The sequence below is a fragment of the Hipposideros armiger genome, unplaced genomic scaffold (assembly GCF_001890085.2).
Source record: "Hipposideros armiger isolate ML-2016 unplaced genomic scaffold, ASM189008v1 scaffold_234, whole genome shotgun sequence".
NCBI lineage: Eukaryota > Metazoa > Chordata > Mammalia > Chiroptera > Hipposideridae > Hipposideros > Hipposideros armiger.
Window position 1 is genome coordinate 162,083 of NW_017731584.1, and position 16,159 is coordinate 178,241.

The 16,159-nt window shown below is 39.4% G+C and overlaps 1 protein-coding gene across 1 annotated transcript; it reads left to right on the forward strand.

The window, feature by feature from the left end:
* The first annotated feature begins 3,125 nt into the window (after positions 1-3,125).
* PNRC1 (proline rich nuclear receptor coactivator 1) lies at positions 3,126-7,034 on the forward strand. The gene is made up of 2 exons (XM_019655028.1): positions 3,126-3,769; positions 5,948-7,034. The coding sequence occupies exons 1-2, from the start codon at positions 3,230-3,232 to the stop codon at positions 6,389-6,391; spliced, it is 984 nt and encodes a 327-aa protein (XP_019510573.1). The 5' UTR covers positions 3,126-3,229; the 3' UTR covers positions 6,392-7,034.
* Positions 7,035-16,159: the final 9,125 nt, after the last annotated feature.

Here is a 16,159-nt window from a genome sequence, read left to right on the forward strand (position 1 = left end):
AGCCAGAAGGCACAACCAGGCCTGTGACCCAACTAAGATTCTATTGGTTGAAACCTCAGCTGGTCCAAACATGTTTTTTCTTTTGATTTTACATCTAGGATGAAATAGAATCAAGTATCCATAATATTATTATAGTATCACAGGGCTACCACTAGTCCTTTTAAGAAAAAGACATCCATCCCTTCCTCCAGGTGGCAGCCCCCTGGAAGATGACTTGAAGAGCAGAGTGAGAGCTGTCTTTCAGTTCCCTCTCTCACCCCTTCAGCCAGGGGCCCAACAGCAAAGCACAACCTGCACAGGCCTGCTGTCCCCCTTAGGAAAGTTTAAGAAAAAATAAACATGTGGTAACATTACTGCAACCCCAGAAAGGTATAAGTTATAGGGATAATGAAGACATTAATTTCAACCTGTGGTAATAATACTTCAGAAGCAATTTAAGTGACAATGTAAATTTTGTCATTATTGTGAAAATTTTGATTGCTTTTAAGTATAAACCTTAAAATTTTAATTAAACTTTTCCAAGTATGTTGATGAAATAAGGTTTGTAATCAATGCTTCAATGTCAGAGAAGTATTTACTTGTTAAGTTTAAACATTTTTATTTCCTCATTGTGTTCAATACTTAAGAGAGATATTATTTCATACGTTTGAAAGATTAATAATTTGAGCATTAAGGAAAGTATCAACTGGAGTAAGAGTTCCTTTTTTCACACAGGTGTCACTTAGAGCTTAGTTAAGATCTAAGAAACAATAGAGGAAATATAAATAAAGTCACAGTGAGGGGGGAAGAAAGACATTCTGAGACAGGAGAAGAGAAAGGTGATATTTAAGGTAGAGAAAGGGAGAAGACAAGCAAAATGGGTGAGAGACAAAGATAGGAGAGTGGACAGAGGAATTCAGAGGGCTCTGAAGTGTTAATGCAGGTAAACTACTTATTTCACACATAGCCTTTATCTCTTTCCCTGCTGTTTAATACCTGGTTTACTTTTCAAATGTTTATTGTTTTAAAAAGTTCCTCTAAAGAAAAGGAATTTGACTGAGCAAATATAAAACCAAGGTATGCACTGGAACAAAAATCTTCAAGAACCGGGAGACCTCCCAAGATATTTTATCCTTGGAATGTCTTGCTTCCTCCATGATTGGCTCTTTGGACCCAGACAAGAGCATCTGACCTTTTCCTTTATATCACAAATGAAACCAGGATGAAAAATTAAAATTAGACTTTACTAAAGACTAAGGATCTATAGGAACTATATAAAAGAACAACACAAAATCCAATAATCTGATTTATACAACCTGGATTGCTCTCTTCTGCTGGTCCATTACAGCTCCCAGTCTCTTAGTGGTGGCCACCATTTTAGCACCATTCACCCAGGGGCCACAGCTGCAAGCTTACTTTCTTAAAGTACAGAATCCAGGGTCTAACAAGAGGCCTACACTTCAGGTCTCAAAGGATGAACAAAATATCACACAATAACTCCTTCACTCAAGAGATACACACAGACAATAATAAGTATCCTTGATCAAGGGCCCCACTGAACTGACTTCCAAGGTTCCATAATCTTTGCCTGGTCTTCACCAGTTTTTCCACTATTCTCTTCACTGGATCCTAAGCCCAACTTCGATTTGCAGACCTCAGGATTTGAATTAAAGGTTCTCTAAGATCTTTTACAGCTCTGTAAGTATATGATTCCCATTCATCCAATGCACAGGAGCACTTACCATGTAATAAGTGTTGGAAACACAAAAAATAAAATCCAGCAAATGTGATAAAATCCAGCTATCAATAATGATGGCATATAGTATTAAAAGTTTATATAAAATTATTGAGAAGCATTATTCTGCATATTCTCTCTAATTTGGTTATCAATCATAACACTTATCAAGCACTACAAAGCTGAAAAACATTGGTTAGAGACTGTGAGGATATAGAGAAGTATCCTCTGTAGGATAAGATTATGGTGGTGTTCTAAAAGCCTACAATCTAGTGAGTGTGGCTGGTAGCGTGGATGATGTTAACATTTTATTCTTGCCAAACATGTACTGGAGTTCAAATTCTATTAACTTACTGTATGATGTTTGACGAGTACTTTTTGCCCTCTAAGCCTGTTTTCTCTCCTGTAAAATGAGGATATAGTACCTATTCCTTAGAGTTGTTACGAGGTTCAAATGAGGTAGTTTATGTAAAAAAACAGTTCCTGGTACATAAGTGCTTGATAAACAGCCACAACTCTTTTCAAGTATGAGCGCAGCGCGGGGACATGATGAGAGTGATATTTCTAACACACAGGTAGCAAAATAACACTATGTTGCAGAGCTGTTTCACTTTCTCCCTTAGGGATGCAAGCTTCCTCCATTGCCTGATACTTAGTATCAGGCGCCGTTTTGCGATCCCACAAGTCTCACAGTCCTTCAAGTGCGAAGGCAGTAAGTAACACTTCCTATGCCCAGTTACGGATTTACGGAGAAGTTTTTACATACTAAAGGGCCGATTCAATCAGCAAGTCACTCCCTTAATTCTTACTGTGATTTCCAAGGCTAATAAGCAGCGTTGCTCAGCCGAGTAAATGAAACAAACGTTAACCACACTTTATCAAATATAAATGTGGGCTGATTCTCTTCATGATTGCTAGGAAAGAAATCCCCATCACGTACTTTGAAATCTTATTAAAAACTAACAATAATGTTATTATGTTAGACTTGAAATAAAAATCTCTTCCCCAAGATCGGTGGCCTTGACGTTTCCAGATTTTTTCTCCCTCCCTCCTGCACCCCAAACCCATTTCCAAATTCAGCCTAGATCTAGCAGTCTGACCTCTGGCTTCAGGGCGAGGTGCGAGGACGAGGAAGGAGAAGAGTGGGGGGAGGTGGGGCTGAAACCGAACTTCATTGTTCGCGGGACCGACTCCCCAAAAGAGGCCGTTGGCAGCGCCTGCGCAGTGCGCGTCCTTTGTGCCCGGCTGCAGCAAGCTAGTTGTTTGTGTCTCTCTCAGAGGCTGTGGAGGCAGGGCCGAAGAGGCGTGGTTTGCCCTGTTGAATTCTGATTGGGTCTTTACAGGGAGGTAGGCGGGTGTAGGGCGGAGCTTCTGATAACAACACTAGGAGCTGGAGCTTAGGCTATTTGTTGCTGCGCCGCCACCGCCCGATCCTCAGTCCTCGCTCCTCTGGGGCGCTCTTAGCAGCAGCCGTTGCTCCTTTTCTTCCTGCTCACCTACTTTCCTCCGAGCGCTATGACCGTCGTCTCCGTCCCGCAGCGGGAGCCACTTGTCCTGGGTGGTCGCCTTGCACCCCTGGGCTTTTCCGCCCGCGGTTACTTCGGGGCCCTCCCGATGGTGACCACGGCTCCGCCGCCTTTACCCCGGATTCCGGATCCCCGGGCACTGCCCCCCACCTTTTTCCTTCCTCATTTCTTAGGGGGCGACGGTCATTGTCTAGCCCCTCAGCCTCGTGCACCAGCACCTCTGCCCAACTGCAGCCTCGCCCCGGCGGGGGGCACCCCTCGGGCCGCGCCAAAGAAGCGGCGAAAGAAGAAGGTGCGGGCCAGTCCGGCAGGGCAGCTGCCCAGCCGCTTCCACCAGTACCAGCAGCACCGGCCGAGCCTGGAGAGTGGGCAGAGCCCCTCAACGGACCAGAGCGGACCGCAGGAAGTCCCGGACCAGGCCGCCGCCTCGGCCCCGGGTCCTGCGACCGCAACTCAAACTGAGGAAGCTAGCCCTTTCCCTGGTCCGCTGCCGCCCGCGGCGCCAGGCCAACCCTCGTTCAGTAGCGAGGTGAGTGCAGCGAAGGGGCATGGCGACAGTTCGGGAGTTCCGGCACTTAGACGGCCACAGCTAGGCTCGAGGGTTTGGGCCCTGCATGAAGGAGGGAGGCCGAGGTGAGGGGCGGCTGTTTACTCGGGAGGGAAGTTTCCGTGACGCCTGCTCTGTTCTTGCTGAGGGGAAGAAAGGGGAGGGAAGGCATGCGGTGGCGCTGCTGATTGGCTCTCGGGAACCAGCCAATGAGAGGAGCGGCTGCGCCCCAGCAACAGCCCCGATTTAGAAGGCTGGCGGCGTTCCAGGGGGTTTCTGCGTTCCCGGCGCGCGGTGGGGTGAGGCGCAAAGGAGCCCGCGGAGGGGGCGGGGCGGTGGTGACGTCAGCGCGCGACGTGCGAAGCGCTCCGGCGCTAGTGAAGGAGGCGAGGCCTGGTGGGGTTGGTAGGGGAAGGGAGGGGCCGCTTTCGGCTTGCTGACCGTGGGTAGCTCCAAGACTAGTTGGCGACGCGCGTACATACTCTCACACTGCCCTGGTGTGGGATTTGGAATGGGCTACATCGACTTGATTCGTTTGGCTTGCTTTTCGCTGAGCTATGAGGACACCGATCCAACTGGGGCTCTGCCCCTCGCCAGGCCAACCTACTTAACTGTAATTTTTCACTTTCAAAGTTGGCAGGAGCGGCGGCAGAGTTCTTGTCTCTTCGAAGCGATATATTTTGTGTCCTAGTCTATCAGACGAACGGAATTTGTTTAACAATTCCAACTTATACCGTACCGAACTGAATGGAAGTTTTGTGTTCCCCTACTAATGAAATTTTCGAAAGAAGAGTTATCAATTGAATTGACGTTATGTTGTCCAGTTGCCGTGCTATTGGACTAGGGTATAATTGATCACCGGGATCAAACCCCCAAAATGACTTGAAGTTAAATAAACTTTATATCAGAATATTTTATTGACTTAATTTCAAACTTTTTCATAATAAAATAAAAATAAGTTACTGCCATTTGTTTAAAGAATATTGTACTGAGATTTGCAACTTATGTAGCTGTGTCCTTGGAAAAATTAAATTTGTCCGCTGTGCTTTCTTAAATTAACTTACGATTCCTTTCAAGTTTTAAAACACCATGGTTCTTATGAAATATTAATGACAATCTAAAAGCGAGTTTTTGTACTCATTGGTTCTAGTCGGTAAGATCCCTTTTTCTTTTAGAATGGTATTAAAACCAGGAAGCTGTTAGCAGCTTCCTACCTTATTGACATAGAATGTGTTACCTTGTGCTTTGGCTTTCTATTTTGGTGTCCTATACCAGCCATACTACAAGTGTTGGAAGGGCAGTGATCTAATGGATTACCTTATGCTTTCCATCCCGTCATGCCTTCCTATTAGGATCACTTGAGTTAGGAAAGTGATTAGAATTAGTGCAGCGATGTTCTTGAAAGCAGTTGTCAAACCAGAAAGTAGTGGCAAGACAAGAAACATTTTTTTCTGATTTGTTATAAGTATGTATAACTGGAAAAGATGATAAAAAATGATATTATTTATTATTCAAGTTTTTATTTTAGTATTTAAATATCTGAAAATTTTTGTTTTTAGAAACTGGGAGATAATTTTTCAGTGTATACTTAGTAACTATTACCAAAACACACTACACTTACTCAAGACTAGCTCCTGCTAATAAAATTTTTATTCTGAAATAGCCTTTAAAAAGTATCTATCTTAAAGGTAAATAGCATACCTATTAACATAGTTTTTTATTTTTAACCAGACTCTTCAACCAATCAAAATGAAAGCATTAGAAAATGTCTCAACAACATCCTATTGTAAAAATACTAACCTTTATCAGAAACAGGTTGGCATATGTGTTGGGAAGATAGCTCATTACTCTTCCTTAACAGTTACAGAAAGATGGACCTGGGGTTAATTTGGGTTTTTCACTTTGACATTTTACAACTGGATTATACATTGCGTACTGGTAACAGTGGTGATTAACTATTTTTAGTGGTAAAAAAAAAATTAGATATATGCATGTTTGGACATCCAGTGATAAGTGCAGCAAGCACATATGTTTTTAACCAAGACAGTAAACTAAAGTCTAGGGTAACTTTTTAAAAGAAAATACATTAGATACGTGGTGTGAAGTTCATGATTGATTTTCATAAGACTGTATTCACTTTTATGTTCCTTGTCTTTGTAGGTTTTAAAATCAAACATGGGAAAGTTGGAGAAAATTACCATTCCCCACGGGCAGCTTGTTTATGGCATGCACTTGTGTGAACAACCAAAGATAAACAGACAGAAAAGCAGATATAACTTACCACTAACCAAGATCACCTCTACAAAAAGAAATGAAAATAACTTTTGGCAGGATTCTGTTTCATCTGATATAATTCAGAAACAGGAAAAAAAGCCTTTTAAAATTATGGAGAACATTAAAAAAAAGCATTTGAAGAAATCCGCATTTCTAACTGAAGTCAGCCAAAAGGAAAATTACGCTGGAGCAAAGTTTAGTGATCGTCCTTCTCCTAGTGTTCTTCCAAAGCCGCCTAGTCACTGGATGGGAAGCACTATTGAAAATTCCAACCAAAATAGGGAGTTGATGGCAGTACACTTAAAAACTCTCCTAAAAGTTCAAACTTAGATCTCGGATTTCAGTATGTATGTAAAACCTAGTTTTTCGAAAAACCCTGGACTCTTGAAAATTGGTACAGAAATGGAAATTTGCCTTGCTGCAACTTACAAGTACAAAAGATGTTTAAAAAATTACAAACAGCTTGTATTATATTTTATATTTTGTAAATACTGTATACCATGTTATGTGTATATTGTTCATACTTGAGAGGTACATTATAGTTTTGTTATGAAAGTATGTATTTTGACCTGCCCAAATGGTAGGTGTTTTGTATATATACAATGGAGAAATTTTACGTGTGCGCTAAGGCACATGGAAGACCAATTTATTTGCACAAGGTACTGAGAGATTTTTCTCAAGAAACAGCTGTCCATCTCAAGATGATCTAAATGTGAACAGTTTACTAATGCACTACTGAAGTTTAAATCTGTGGCACAATCATTGTAAACATGGGGTTTGTCTATGTTTTTCTAAATTGATTTCGGCCTTCTAATCTGTAATTACTGGAAAACTCCCCATTTTTACCAAACTTAATTTCTGTTTTTTTATTTATATCCATATTCAAATTTAAAATATCTCTTAATTTCAATGCCAACAAAATTGGTTGTAATCAAATTTTTAAATAATAATAATTTGGCCCCCCCCTTTTAAACTAGTCGTGATTCTTTGTGTGTGACTGTTTTTCATGTTTGAATGTGTGACTAGATGGATTTTTAAATTCATTTTACTGGCTAAATGTCTTTAATTTTATAGTAATTGTCCATCTTCCTGCGGAAATTCAGAGGATGCAATAATTAACACTACTACCTCTAACGGGAGGAGTTCCCCCTCTTTTTAAAAGAAAAAAAAAAAGTTTTCTTGAGGAATTGGGGGAGGGGAACAGCATTGGGGAAGGGTAACAAGACAAGTTGCTGTCCTTTTGTTCTTCAGTCTAGTTGTGGAGGACTTCACTTCACTGGCCCATGTTGGTGGTGTGATCATTGTGCTCTTTCCGGGTGAGGCATATTTGTCGCTGGCGGCTGCTGGCTGCTCCCCCTGGCTGCCAGCCACTCACTAGCTCACAACAGCCCACTGCAGCAGGGGCTGCAGCCTACACCGTCACCAGCGACTCACAGCAGCCCAGCTCCAGGTTGAGCTGTTGTTCACCATCTTAGCTATAGAGGGCGCAGTGTCACTGGCGCTCATGTGGGATCTGAACTGGGGCCCTGTTGCTCAGAGCTCGCATCCCAAGCCAACGCTTAACCAGTGCGCCACTCAGCCAGCTCAGGAGTTCCCCATATTACAAATGGAAATAGTTGTGGTCAAAAGTAAAGCTGATTAATTTATAACTTAGAATATATTTTTATATATGAACTGTTTCATAAAGTACTATTTGACTTAACCATACCATAGTTTTCAGTGAAAGAAATGACATTTGTTTATATTACTGAGTTTATGTTGACATTGAATGGCAGTACTTCCAAACCAAGCATAATTGAATTTTAACAAAAATACATAAAGTAAAATGTATTTTTAATACCATATTAAATAAGTATATTTAATAATTAATTACATTTAATAATTAAATAACAAAAAAATGCCATATTTACTTTCAAGCAAGCTTCAGAATCCAAATCTCTGACCTACTGTTTCATCAAACTTTGTTCTTATACTCAATAACATACATAAGGTTTATTCCAATAAGAAATTCTAAAACACAGTTTTCCCTATGTAGTTTTTAGTTCTACAAAACTAAAGTTTATCTCATATAAGAAAGTAAAGTTTTTCTGATTGTGCAATGTTTAGACGTGAAAAGGAAAAGGGTGTTAAGAGGTGTGTATACACACACACACACACACACACATATGGTTCTGTTCTATAAATTAAACTATTGGGTTGTCAGACAAGTCATGACGCATTTTTGCAACAAAAAACAAAAAATACCTCATGACTTTTCCGACAACCCAATAGATAGATGAGAAAGATGCTACCATCCTTACTAGAAAAAAGTAAATGGAAGAGTCTTAGCTCTTACCTTCTGTACCATTTGGTTCATATGGGCAGGGAGGAAGACACTGGGTGTACAAAGGTAGGTAGTCATATTGGCACCTTACTTAGAATCACTTTTGACTTGATGAGCAGTGCCAGGAGGGTATGATAACTTGTGTTACAGACGCCACAAAATCAAGAGAATTAGTAATAGATGTGCTGTGTTGTAGATCCAGCTCATATATAACCCAGCCAACTATTATTCTTTGGCACTGGCTATATATATGCTTTGTTCTTATATATTATGTAGAAAAGGCTGTACTTCATTATTACATACACATCCACCCACCCTACACACATATATAGCTGGCTTTAAAAAATGCATTTACAGAAACTAATAAAACAGAGATGAGCTTTCAATCTTGTAAAAGACTTTCTAACAGAAATGTTAACCGGTAAAGAGAATGGTTAAAAATTTTAAAGGCATGAAGCCAGCTGAGTGGCACATTGGTTAAGAGTTGGCTTGGGATGCCAGCTCTGAGCAGCAGGGCCCGGTTCAGATCCCACATTAGGGCCAGTGATGCTGCGCCCTCTACAGCTAAGATGGTGAACAACAGCTCAACCTGGAGCTGGGCTGCCATGAGTGGCCATCCAATGGCTGGCGAGCAACTACCTCAGCAGGGAAGAGCACAATGATAATACCAACATGGGCCAGTGAAGCTACGTCCTCCACAACTAGACTGAAGAACAAAAGTACAGCAACTTATCTGTTCCCCCTCCAATTCCCCAATAAAATCTTCTTAAAAAAATTTTAAAGGCATAAGGAAACAGACATTATAAAGTAATAATAGGCTTTATAGTTTGAAGAGTAAACTAAATTGGCTGAATTAGACTAGATAATATAGTTAATGAAACGATATTAACAAATTTAAAAGTTAAGTAGTTTTGCTGTTAAGAGTAAAATTCTATTAAACAGTCTGTCTTAATCCCTTCTGGCTGCTATAACAAAAAGCTAGAGACTGAGTAGTTTATAAACAGAAATTCGTACAGTTCTGTAGGCTGGGAAGTCCAGCAGATTTGGTGTCTGGTGACAGCCTACTTCATAGATGGTGTCTTTGTGTCATGGCAGGAGGAAGGGGGAGGTTTTTGGAGCCCATTTTGTAAGGGCACTAATCCCATTCATGTGGGCTCTGCCCTCATGTCCTAATCACTTCCCAAAAGCTTCACTTGGCTAATACCATCACCTTGGGGTTAGGCTTCACAGTGAATTCAGACCATAGTGCAACCCAATTATTATTCAACCACTTTTATTTTAACTGGTAGCCTGAAAGGGCTTGAAAGGTTTATAAGCATAGTATGTGAGTGGAAAAAAAATTGTTACATGCAGTGGTACTTCACTATAAAATAACTAGTATGTACTTAGTATTTTATACTGAAGTTGCTTTTAGATATATTTGTGCAATTTGATTCCAAGTTTATTCAACTCATACCACTGATGAAGCGACACTATAGAAACAGAGCTGCTTGTATTTGCATTAATCTTTGTGCTAAGTATAGTGGCCTTCTAGGCAGGAAAAGGAAGGTAAAAGACCCAACTACACTATTGAAAGATTGACAGGAACCATTCTTCTCAAACTTCAGGGTGGTTTGTAAGTTAAAATACAAATTTTAGGGTGGCTTACATAGTTTATAAAAAAGACTAGAATGTTTTAGTCAAGTAATTTACATTTTATCAGGACCAGCATTTAGGTATTCAAACATTGTACAGTGGAATCAATCACCCCTTTCACATTTTAATGTAAAGCTACTATGGTACACAAATATGGAACTTGAATGAGTTAAACTGAACAGTATAGGTGGGTGGGCAAGAAGTGACAAATATAAAAAGCAAGCTGCACCTCCCCCCCTTACCCACAACAAATGGCTAAAAAGGTAAAAACAAAAGTTAATGTCTCTCCCAGATAGTGACTAATTGTGGAAAGGATTGTCTAGCTGGGAATCTGACACCTTGGAAATAGCATTGAGTTGGGCCTTAAAATATTTAATAGTCTTTGACATACAAAGAGGAAAAGAATTGTCCAAGGTAAAAGTCTGAACTGACAGTGGTGTGAAAAGATATGGAATATCCATCCATTAGCTCAAGAGAAGTGCAAGGAAGGAAGATTCAATGTATTGAAAGTTGTTAGGGTAGTAACTTAAAGGGCCTTGAATGTCATGCTGAAGTTTAAACTTTATCCTGTAAGCATGCAGAGCCATAGGTTTATGAGGAAAGGAATGAGATTCCTGCTTCAAAAAACTGGTGAAAATACAAAAAGCTTGGAAAGGGTAAATTTGAGACCACTACTTGAGGCTATTTCAATAGTTTAAAAGAGAAAGCCTAAAGGACGTTGTCAGAGGGAACACAGAGCATGGACTTATGAGCAACTGAATGGAGGATAAGAAAAAATATTTCAAATTGAGCAGTTAGGAAGCTAAAACTAGCAATTAGGAAACGTTGGAGGGCGATCAGAATTACGGAGGAAGATAATTTTTATTTGCATGTTGAACTTGGAGGTGCATGTAGAAGATATCCACTTGGAAATATACAGCAAGTAGACTGACGATAGGTCAGGCCAAGAGGTAGGTACAGCTTTGGCAATTGCGCACAGAAACATTAATTACATGAAAATGGAGCCCAAATATTTCTGTCTTCCAATGTCCTCTCCTTTTTCCCTCATAAGCCTTAACACATTTACCAATATTCAACCTCATCCTTTCTGCCTCCTATGGATTCTCAGCGTCATCTGTGATAGTAAATTAGTTGAATTATGTCCTCTAAGAGAGTTAAATGGTGGTTAGTTCTCTACCTACCTGTAAAAATCTGTTAGTAGACAGTTCTAATGGGTTGTCAGAAGTCATAACGTATTTTTTGGTTTTCGTTGCAAAAATGCATCATGACTTTTCAGACAACCCAATAATTTAAGTTCTGAATTCTGATAGCAGTGGCCCAGTTGGCTAAAAGGAATAAAGCTTCCTTCCCTTTTCTTAGTCTAAGATTTGAAAGTGGGTAAAACTGATCTTTTATAGTTGTCTTTTTGTACATCTCCCTTCTAATGACCTCCCATTACATTGAACACATTATCCTTTAGAGAGTGGAAGGTCCTCCAACTCCCATGCCCTCTATGCTTCAGGTTGAAGGAATCAAACATACTTGGGCATGAAAGGCTGGTAGTCTCATTATCCTATATTTACTTAACTTTTTAAAGGACATTGCTGCACTAAATACATTTTAAAATCAGGCCTGCCTTGCTGAGCATCTGATCCCTAAGCTAACTTCTCTCAAGTTTTTTGTACTTAATTCCTTTCTCTGCATAAATCTTTCAAAAAGTCCCAAATACAACCGCTTTCAAATAGGGAAAGAGTATGTCTGAGGCAGAATTGTGTAAGCACAAATCATGTAATTCAAGAACTAGTTTTTAAATCTGAAAGGAAATTTGAGAGTACATTTTATAGAATGCTACTTATAAACAAAATTTAATCTTTGAAAGAAATTCTCTTGAAAGTTTTAGAGTGGATTCTCTGAAGGTATGGATGGATGCAGCTCTTTTTTAAGAGTTAAGGATAATCTATTTTATGCTTGAAGTAAACCCTTTAAATCTCTTAGATTGTCTTCAGTTAATCTGACAGTTTTCAGATTACTTTTCATATCCTTTGCAGTTCTCTTGGGAGTTCTAAATTCAGTATGCTAACATGTATGAGTAATGTTTTCAAAACCCAGGAATTATAGTTTACAAACTTCAACTTATAAAAAAAAAAACTTAAATGCAAAGATTTATAGAAGTTTTTGCACTTGCTGAGGATTCATTGTTAACTAGAATTCATTTTCTAAGCAGAATTTATAGTAATGTTTCCTTAGTATAGAATTGGTGACACAAGATTCCCTGTTAGAAGAATAGTTTATGGTGGCATTAATTACAGTCTCTGAACTAAGTAATGACATGAAGGGACAACACGGGAGGATTGGCGGAAGCAACCTACATTAATAATCATGCACATCTGTCAAAGGAGGCTACATATTCTATTCAAGCTCTATTTAATTAGAAGAGATCATATATCTTGAATCTAACAATAGCTTAAAAGATGAAATGACATTCTTAAAAAATGATAATATTTCATTTCTCTAGTCATTCACACAATAACTTTTATGCATGTATAAGGATCGAGGAAAGCTAATTTTTCCAAGTGGCAGAAAAAATATGTGCTACTTTTTATCTGGTTGTAAAGATAATAGATACTAACCAAACTCCTCCAAAACTGGTCATATATACATAGCTACACTTAAATTATTACAGACAGCTCCTTTATTTTGAGATTAACCTGATTAGTTCTCAAAATCAAAATTACAAATGTGTTTTTGCAGTCTAGAAACTTGGGAAGGGGATGGCAGGTAAAAGATATCTTGATCAGACTTTTATTTCCAACATGCAAATGTTTGATTTAAATTCAACTAAAAAATTAAATAAGATTTTTATTATTACACTTTACTTGGCAACATGGAATCAAAACCTTACAGAGATCTACAATTTGGGGTATCTTGTTATAAAGTAAGGGCTCTCAAATGGTCCCTTTCCCATGTTGAAATTACCCTTACTCTTCAAGTGATCAGGCATTTACTACTTCAAATTTTAGGATGAAAGGGTTAATATAAAAGCTTGGACTGCCCTTTTCCATCAGCCTTCCAAGGGTCCTAGGCACTGTCTCCTTAGCCATCTGTGTCTATTTCTTAAATTCCTGTATCACCTGATTCTTGAAACCAGATCCTGAATTTCAAAACTAAGAAAACAGAATTATGCTTATGAAAGATATTCAAGCAAGGTTTTCTGGGAGGAAATATGTGAGTGGTGAAAGAGAAGGGGGTGGCTGAAGGGCTGGTTAGCACTGAAGAGACTGGAGTAGAACAGTTTTTAATACTTGAATGGTTCTGACTTCAATGCTGAATTAATAACTATGAAGCTAACAGAAAGCTAAAAGCGTTTAAAATAATAAATTATTTAAAAATAATTCCACTTTCCATGACAGACACTCATACAAAACCACAACCTTTTAGTCCAAATTGATAAAGGGTGGACAAAGTGTGGTCACCAAAAATTCTCAGAGTATCAGTTATATTAGACTACTGACAGGCAGCTCAGAGCTCTGTATAAAGTGCTTTTCAACGAAATATTTTAGAATACAATTTTTTCATCAATTATGTTACATGGCATTTTTTAAAAATCCCATTCAGAGCCAGCCGAGTGGCTCAGTTGGTTAAGAGCTGACTTAAAAGCGCAAGCTCTGAGCAACAGGGCTGCCGGTTCTATTCCTACATGGGCCAGTGACACTGCGCCCAAGTTGAGCTGTCGCTGAGCTGCCAACAGCTGGCAGGATGGCCCAGCTGGTATAACAACAAGATTGCCTGTTTGATGGTTGGCTATGCCCACCCGCAACTAAGACTGAACTTGGCACACTAAGCTGAGCTGCCATCCGGATGGCTCAGTGGATAGAGTGTGCGCTCTTAACAAGGCTGCCAGGTTCAACTCCCGCATGGGATGGTGGCTATGCCCACACGCAACTAAGATTGAACACAACACCTTGAGCTTAGATATCACGTGCTGCTGACGGGAAGTCAGATGGCGACTCGCACACTCCACAACGACGACTGAAGAACAACAACTTGGCTGGTCCCCATCCCCAATTCCCTAACACTGTTCCCCTCCCTCAATTCCCCAAAATCTAAAAAAAAATTAAATTAAAAATAAAAATCCTATTCAGTAATTATATGGTAAGAGTAGGAAATTATAAAGTATAAAACACCACAAAAAATGGTCAGACTTTATATAGACACTAAAAATTGCAATGACTGTCCTACAAAACTAGAACATTAGTATCTAATTCAGCTACATTTAACATTTTAAGGTCAAAATTTAAGGTTTACTGACCATGATGAAGCTAATGCTCTTCCCTAAGGTACTTAATTATATATTTCACAATGTGTTAAATTTAAATAACATTCCTTCTCATTTTTAAAATATAAGATTGCTCAGAAGAGTCTGACCAGTTATATAGCTTATGTCAATTTTGAAAAGGTCTTCAACCGAGTGCTTTCAAGGTGTAAAGTATTATTGCCACAAAGCAGATACTATCTCACAAACAGGAATGATTCTTATTCTTCCCCACCCCCAAAAAAAGTCATTAAATTTTTCTTATTAAAAGTAAGCTATCACTTGGGCTTGGAAGAGTATTTTATATTGATTTTGTTGAAATTAAAGTCAATTTAACAGCATTTTAGTCTATACTATTAGGAGAAAGCTAAGAAAACTAGAATGTAGTTATTGCTTTAAAAAAACACTGTATTTCCCCATGTATAAGACGCACCTTAATTTGGGGGGCTGAAATTTGAAAAAAAATGTATTAGTTACTGAACTCGTTTTATTTATCATAGAATTCATACTCCTTATCACTGTCAAAACTCCCAACCATTAGCTTGTCCTCATCTGTGTCTGATGACGAATCACTGTTTTCATATATTGCCTCAGCCTCAGTTCCATCTATGGCATTTGAAATCGACAACCACTGTATAAGATGCACCCAGTTTTTAGACCCCAAATTTTTCAAAAACAGGTGCGTCTTATACATGGGGAAATATGGTAGGTGGTTATAAGCAAAGAATTTGGGTTTTCATCACTCTACCTCTAAGATGCTATTAGTACCTAAGCATTTAGTTCACAGAATTTTACTCCTAGAGAAGTAGTAATTTTGCTTCTTGTTTCAATTACACTTTTTCCGAGGAACTACTCATCCTACACAAGCTGTAACACACATAGGATCAAACAGTAATGAAGATGCAGTCAATCCATTTCTAGGACTAAGGACTGAGTACTGGCTAGTCATTCTCTTATCTGAAGAGACTAACCCTTTAAATTTTCTACAAGCATTTTGAAAGAACCTGAAATCTGACTTTTTTTTTTTAATTGAGGGGATGGGAACAGTGCTGGGGAATTGGGGGAAGGGGAACAGACAAGTTGCTGTTGTTTTGTTCTTCAGTCTAGTTGTGGAGGATGTTGCTTCACTGGCCCAAGCTGGCACCATCACTGCGCTCTTCCCGGGCAAGGCAGATCAGTCGCCGGCTTCTGGACGGCCACTCACTGCGGCTGCTGGCCGCTCACACTGGCTGCTGGCTACATACGGTAGCCCATGGCAACTCACTGCAGCAGGGGCTGCAGCCTACGCCATCGCAGAAGACTCGGCAGCCCAGCTCCAGGTTGAGCTGTTGTTCAGCATCTTAGCTGTAGAGGGCAGTGTCACTGGCCCTCATATGTGGGATCTGAACCGGGGTCCTCTGGCGTCCCAAGCCAGTTCTTAACCATCGCGCCACTCGGCCGGCCCAAACCTGTCATTCTTGATTCTAATTTGTAATCTAGCGTATAAACTTAACATATTGTGGACTGGTGACACAGATTTGCGTCTATACATTTAAATGCCCCATCCTCAATGTGTTAAGACATGTAGATCGTCTATTGTTTTGAATTATGTGAACCATATACTTAATATCACATACTTTTAAAAAATAGTAAATATCAATCCACTGAGCACCCACCTCCCTCCACAAATGGGTATTATTTCTTTATGTAAATTTCAGAATTATGGTATATTCCTAGAATATAAGATTCAGGAAAGACTTATCATATAACCCTTTCCCCAAGATAGAATCAAAACAATACCATGTTTCAGGAAAAATAATTTCTTCACGTGATTCCTTTAAAGAAAGGACATTTGTCATACTGTTTTAAC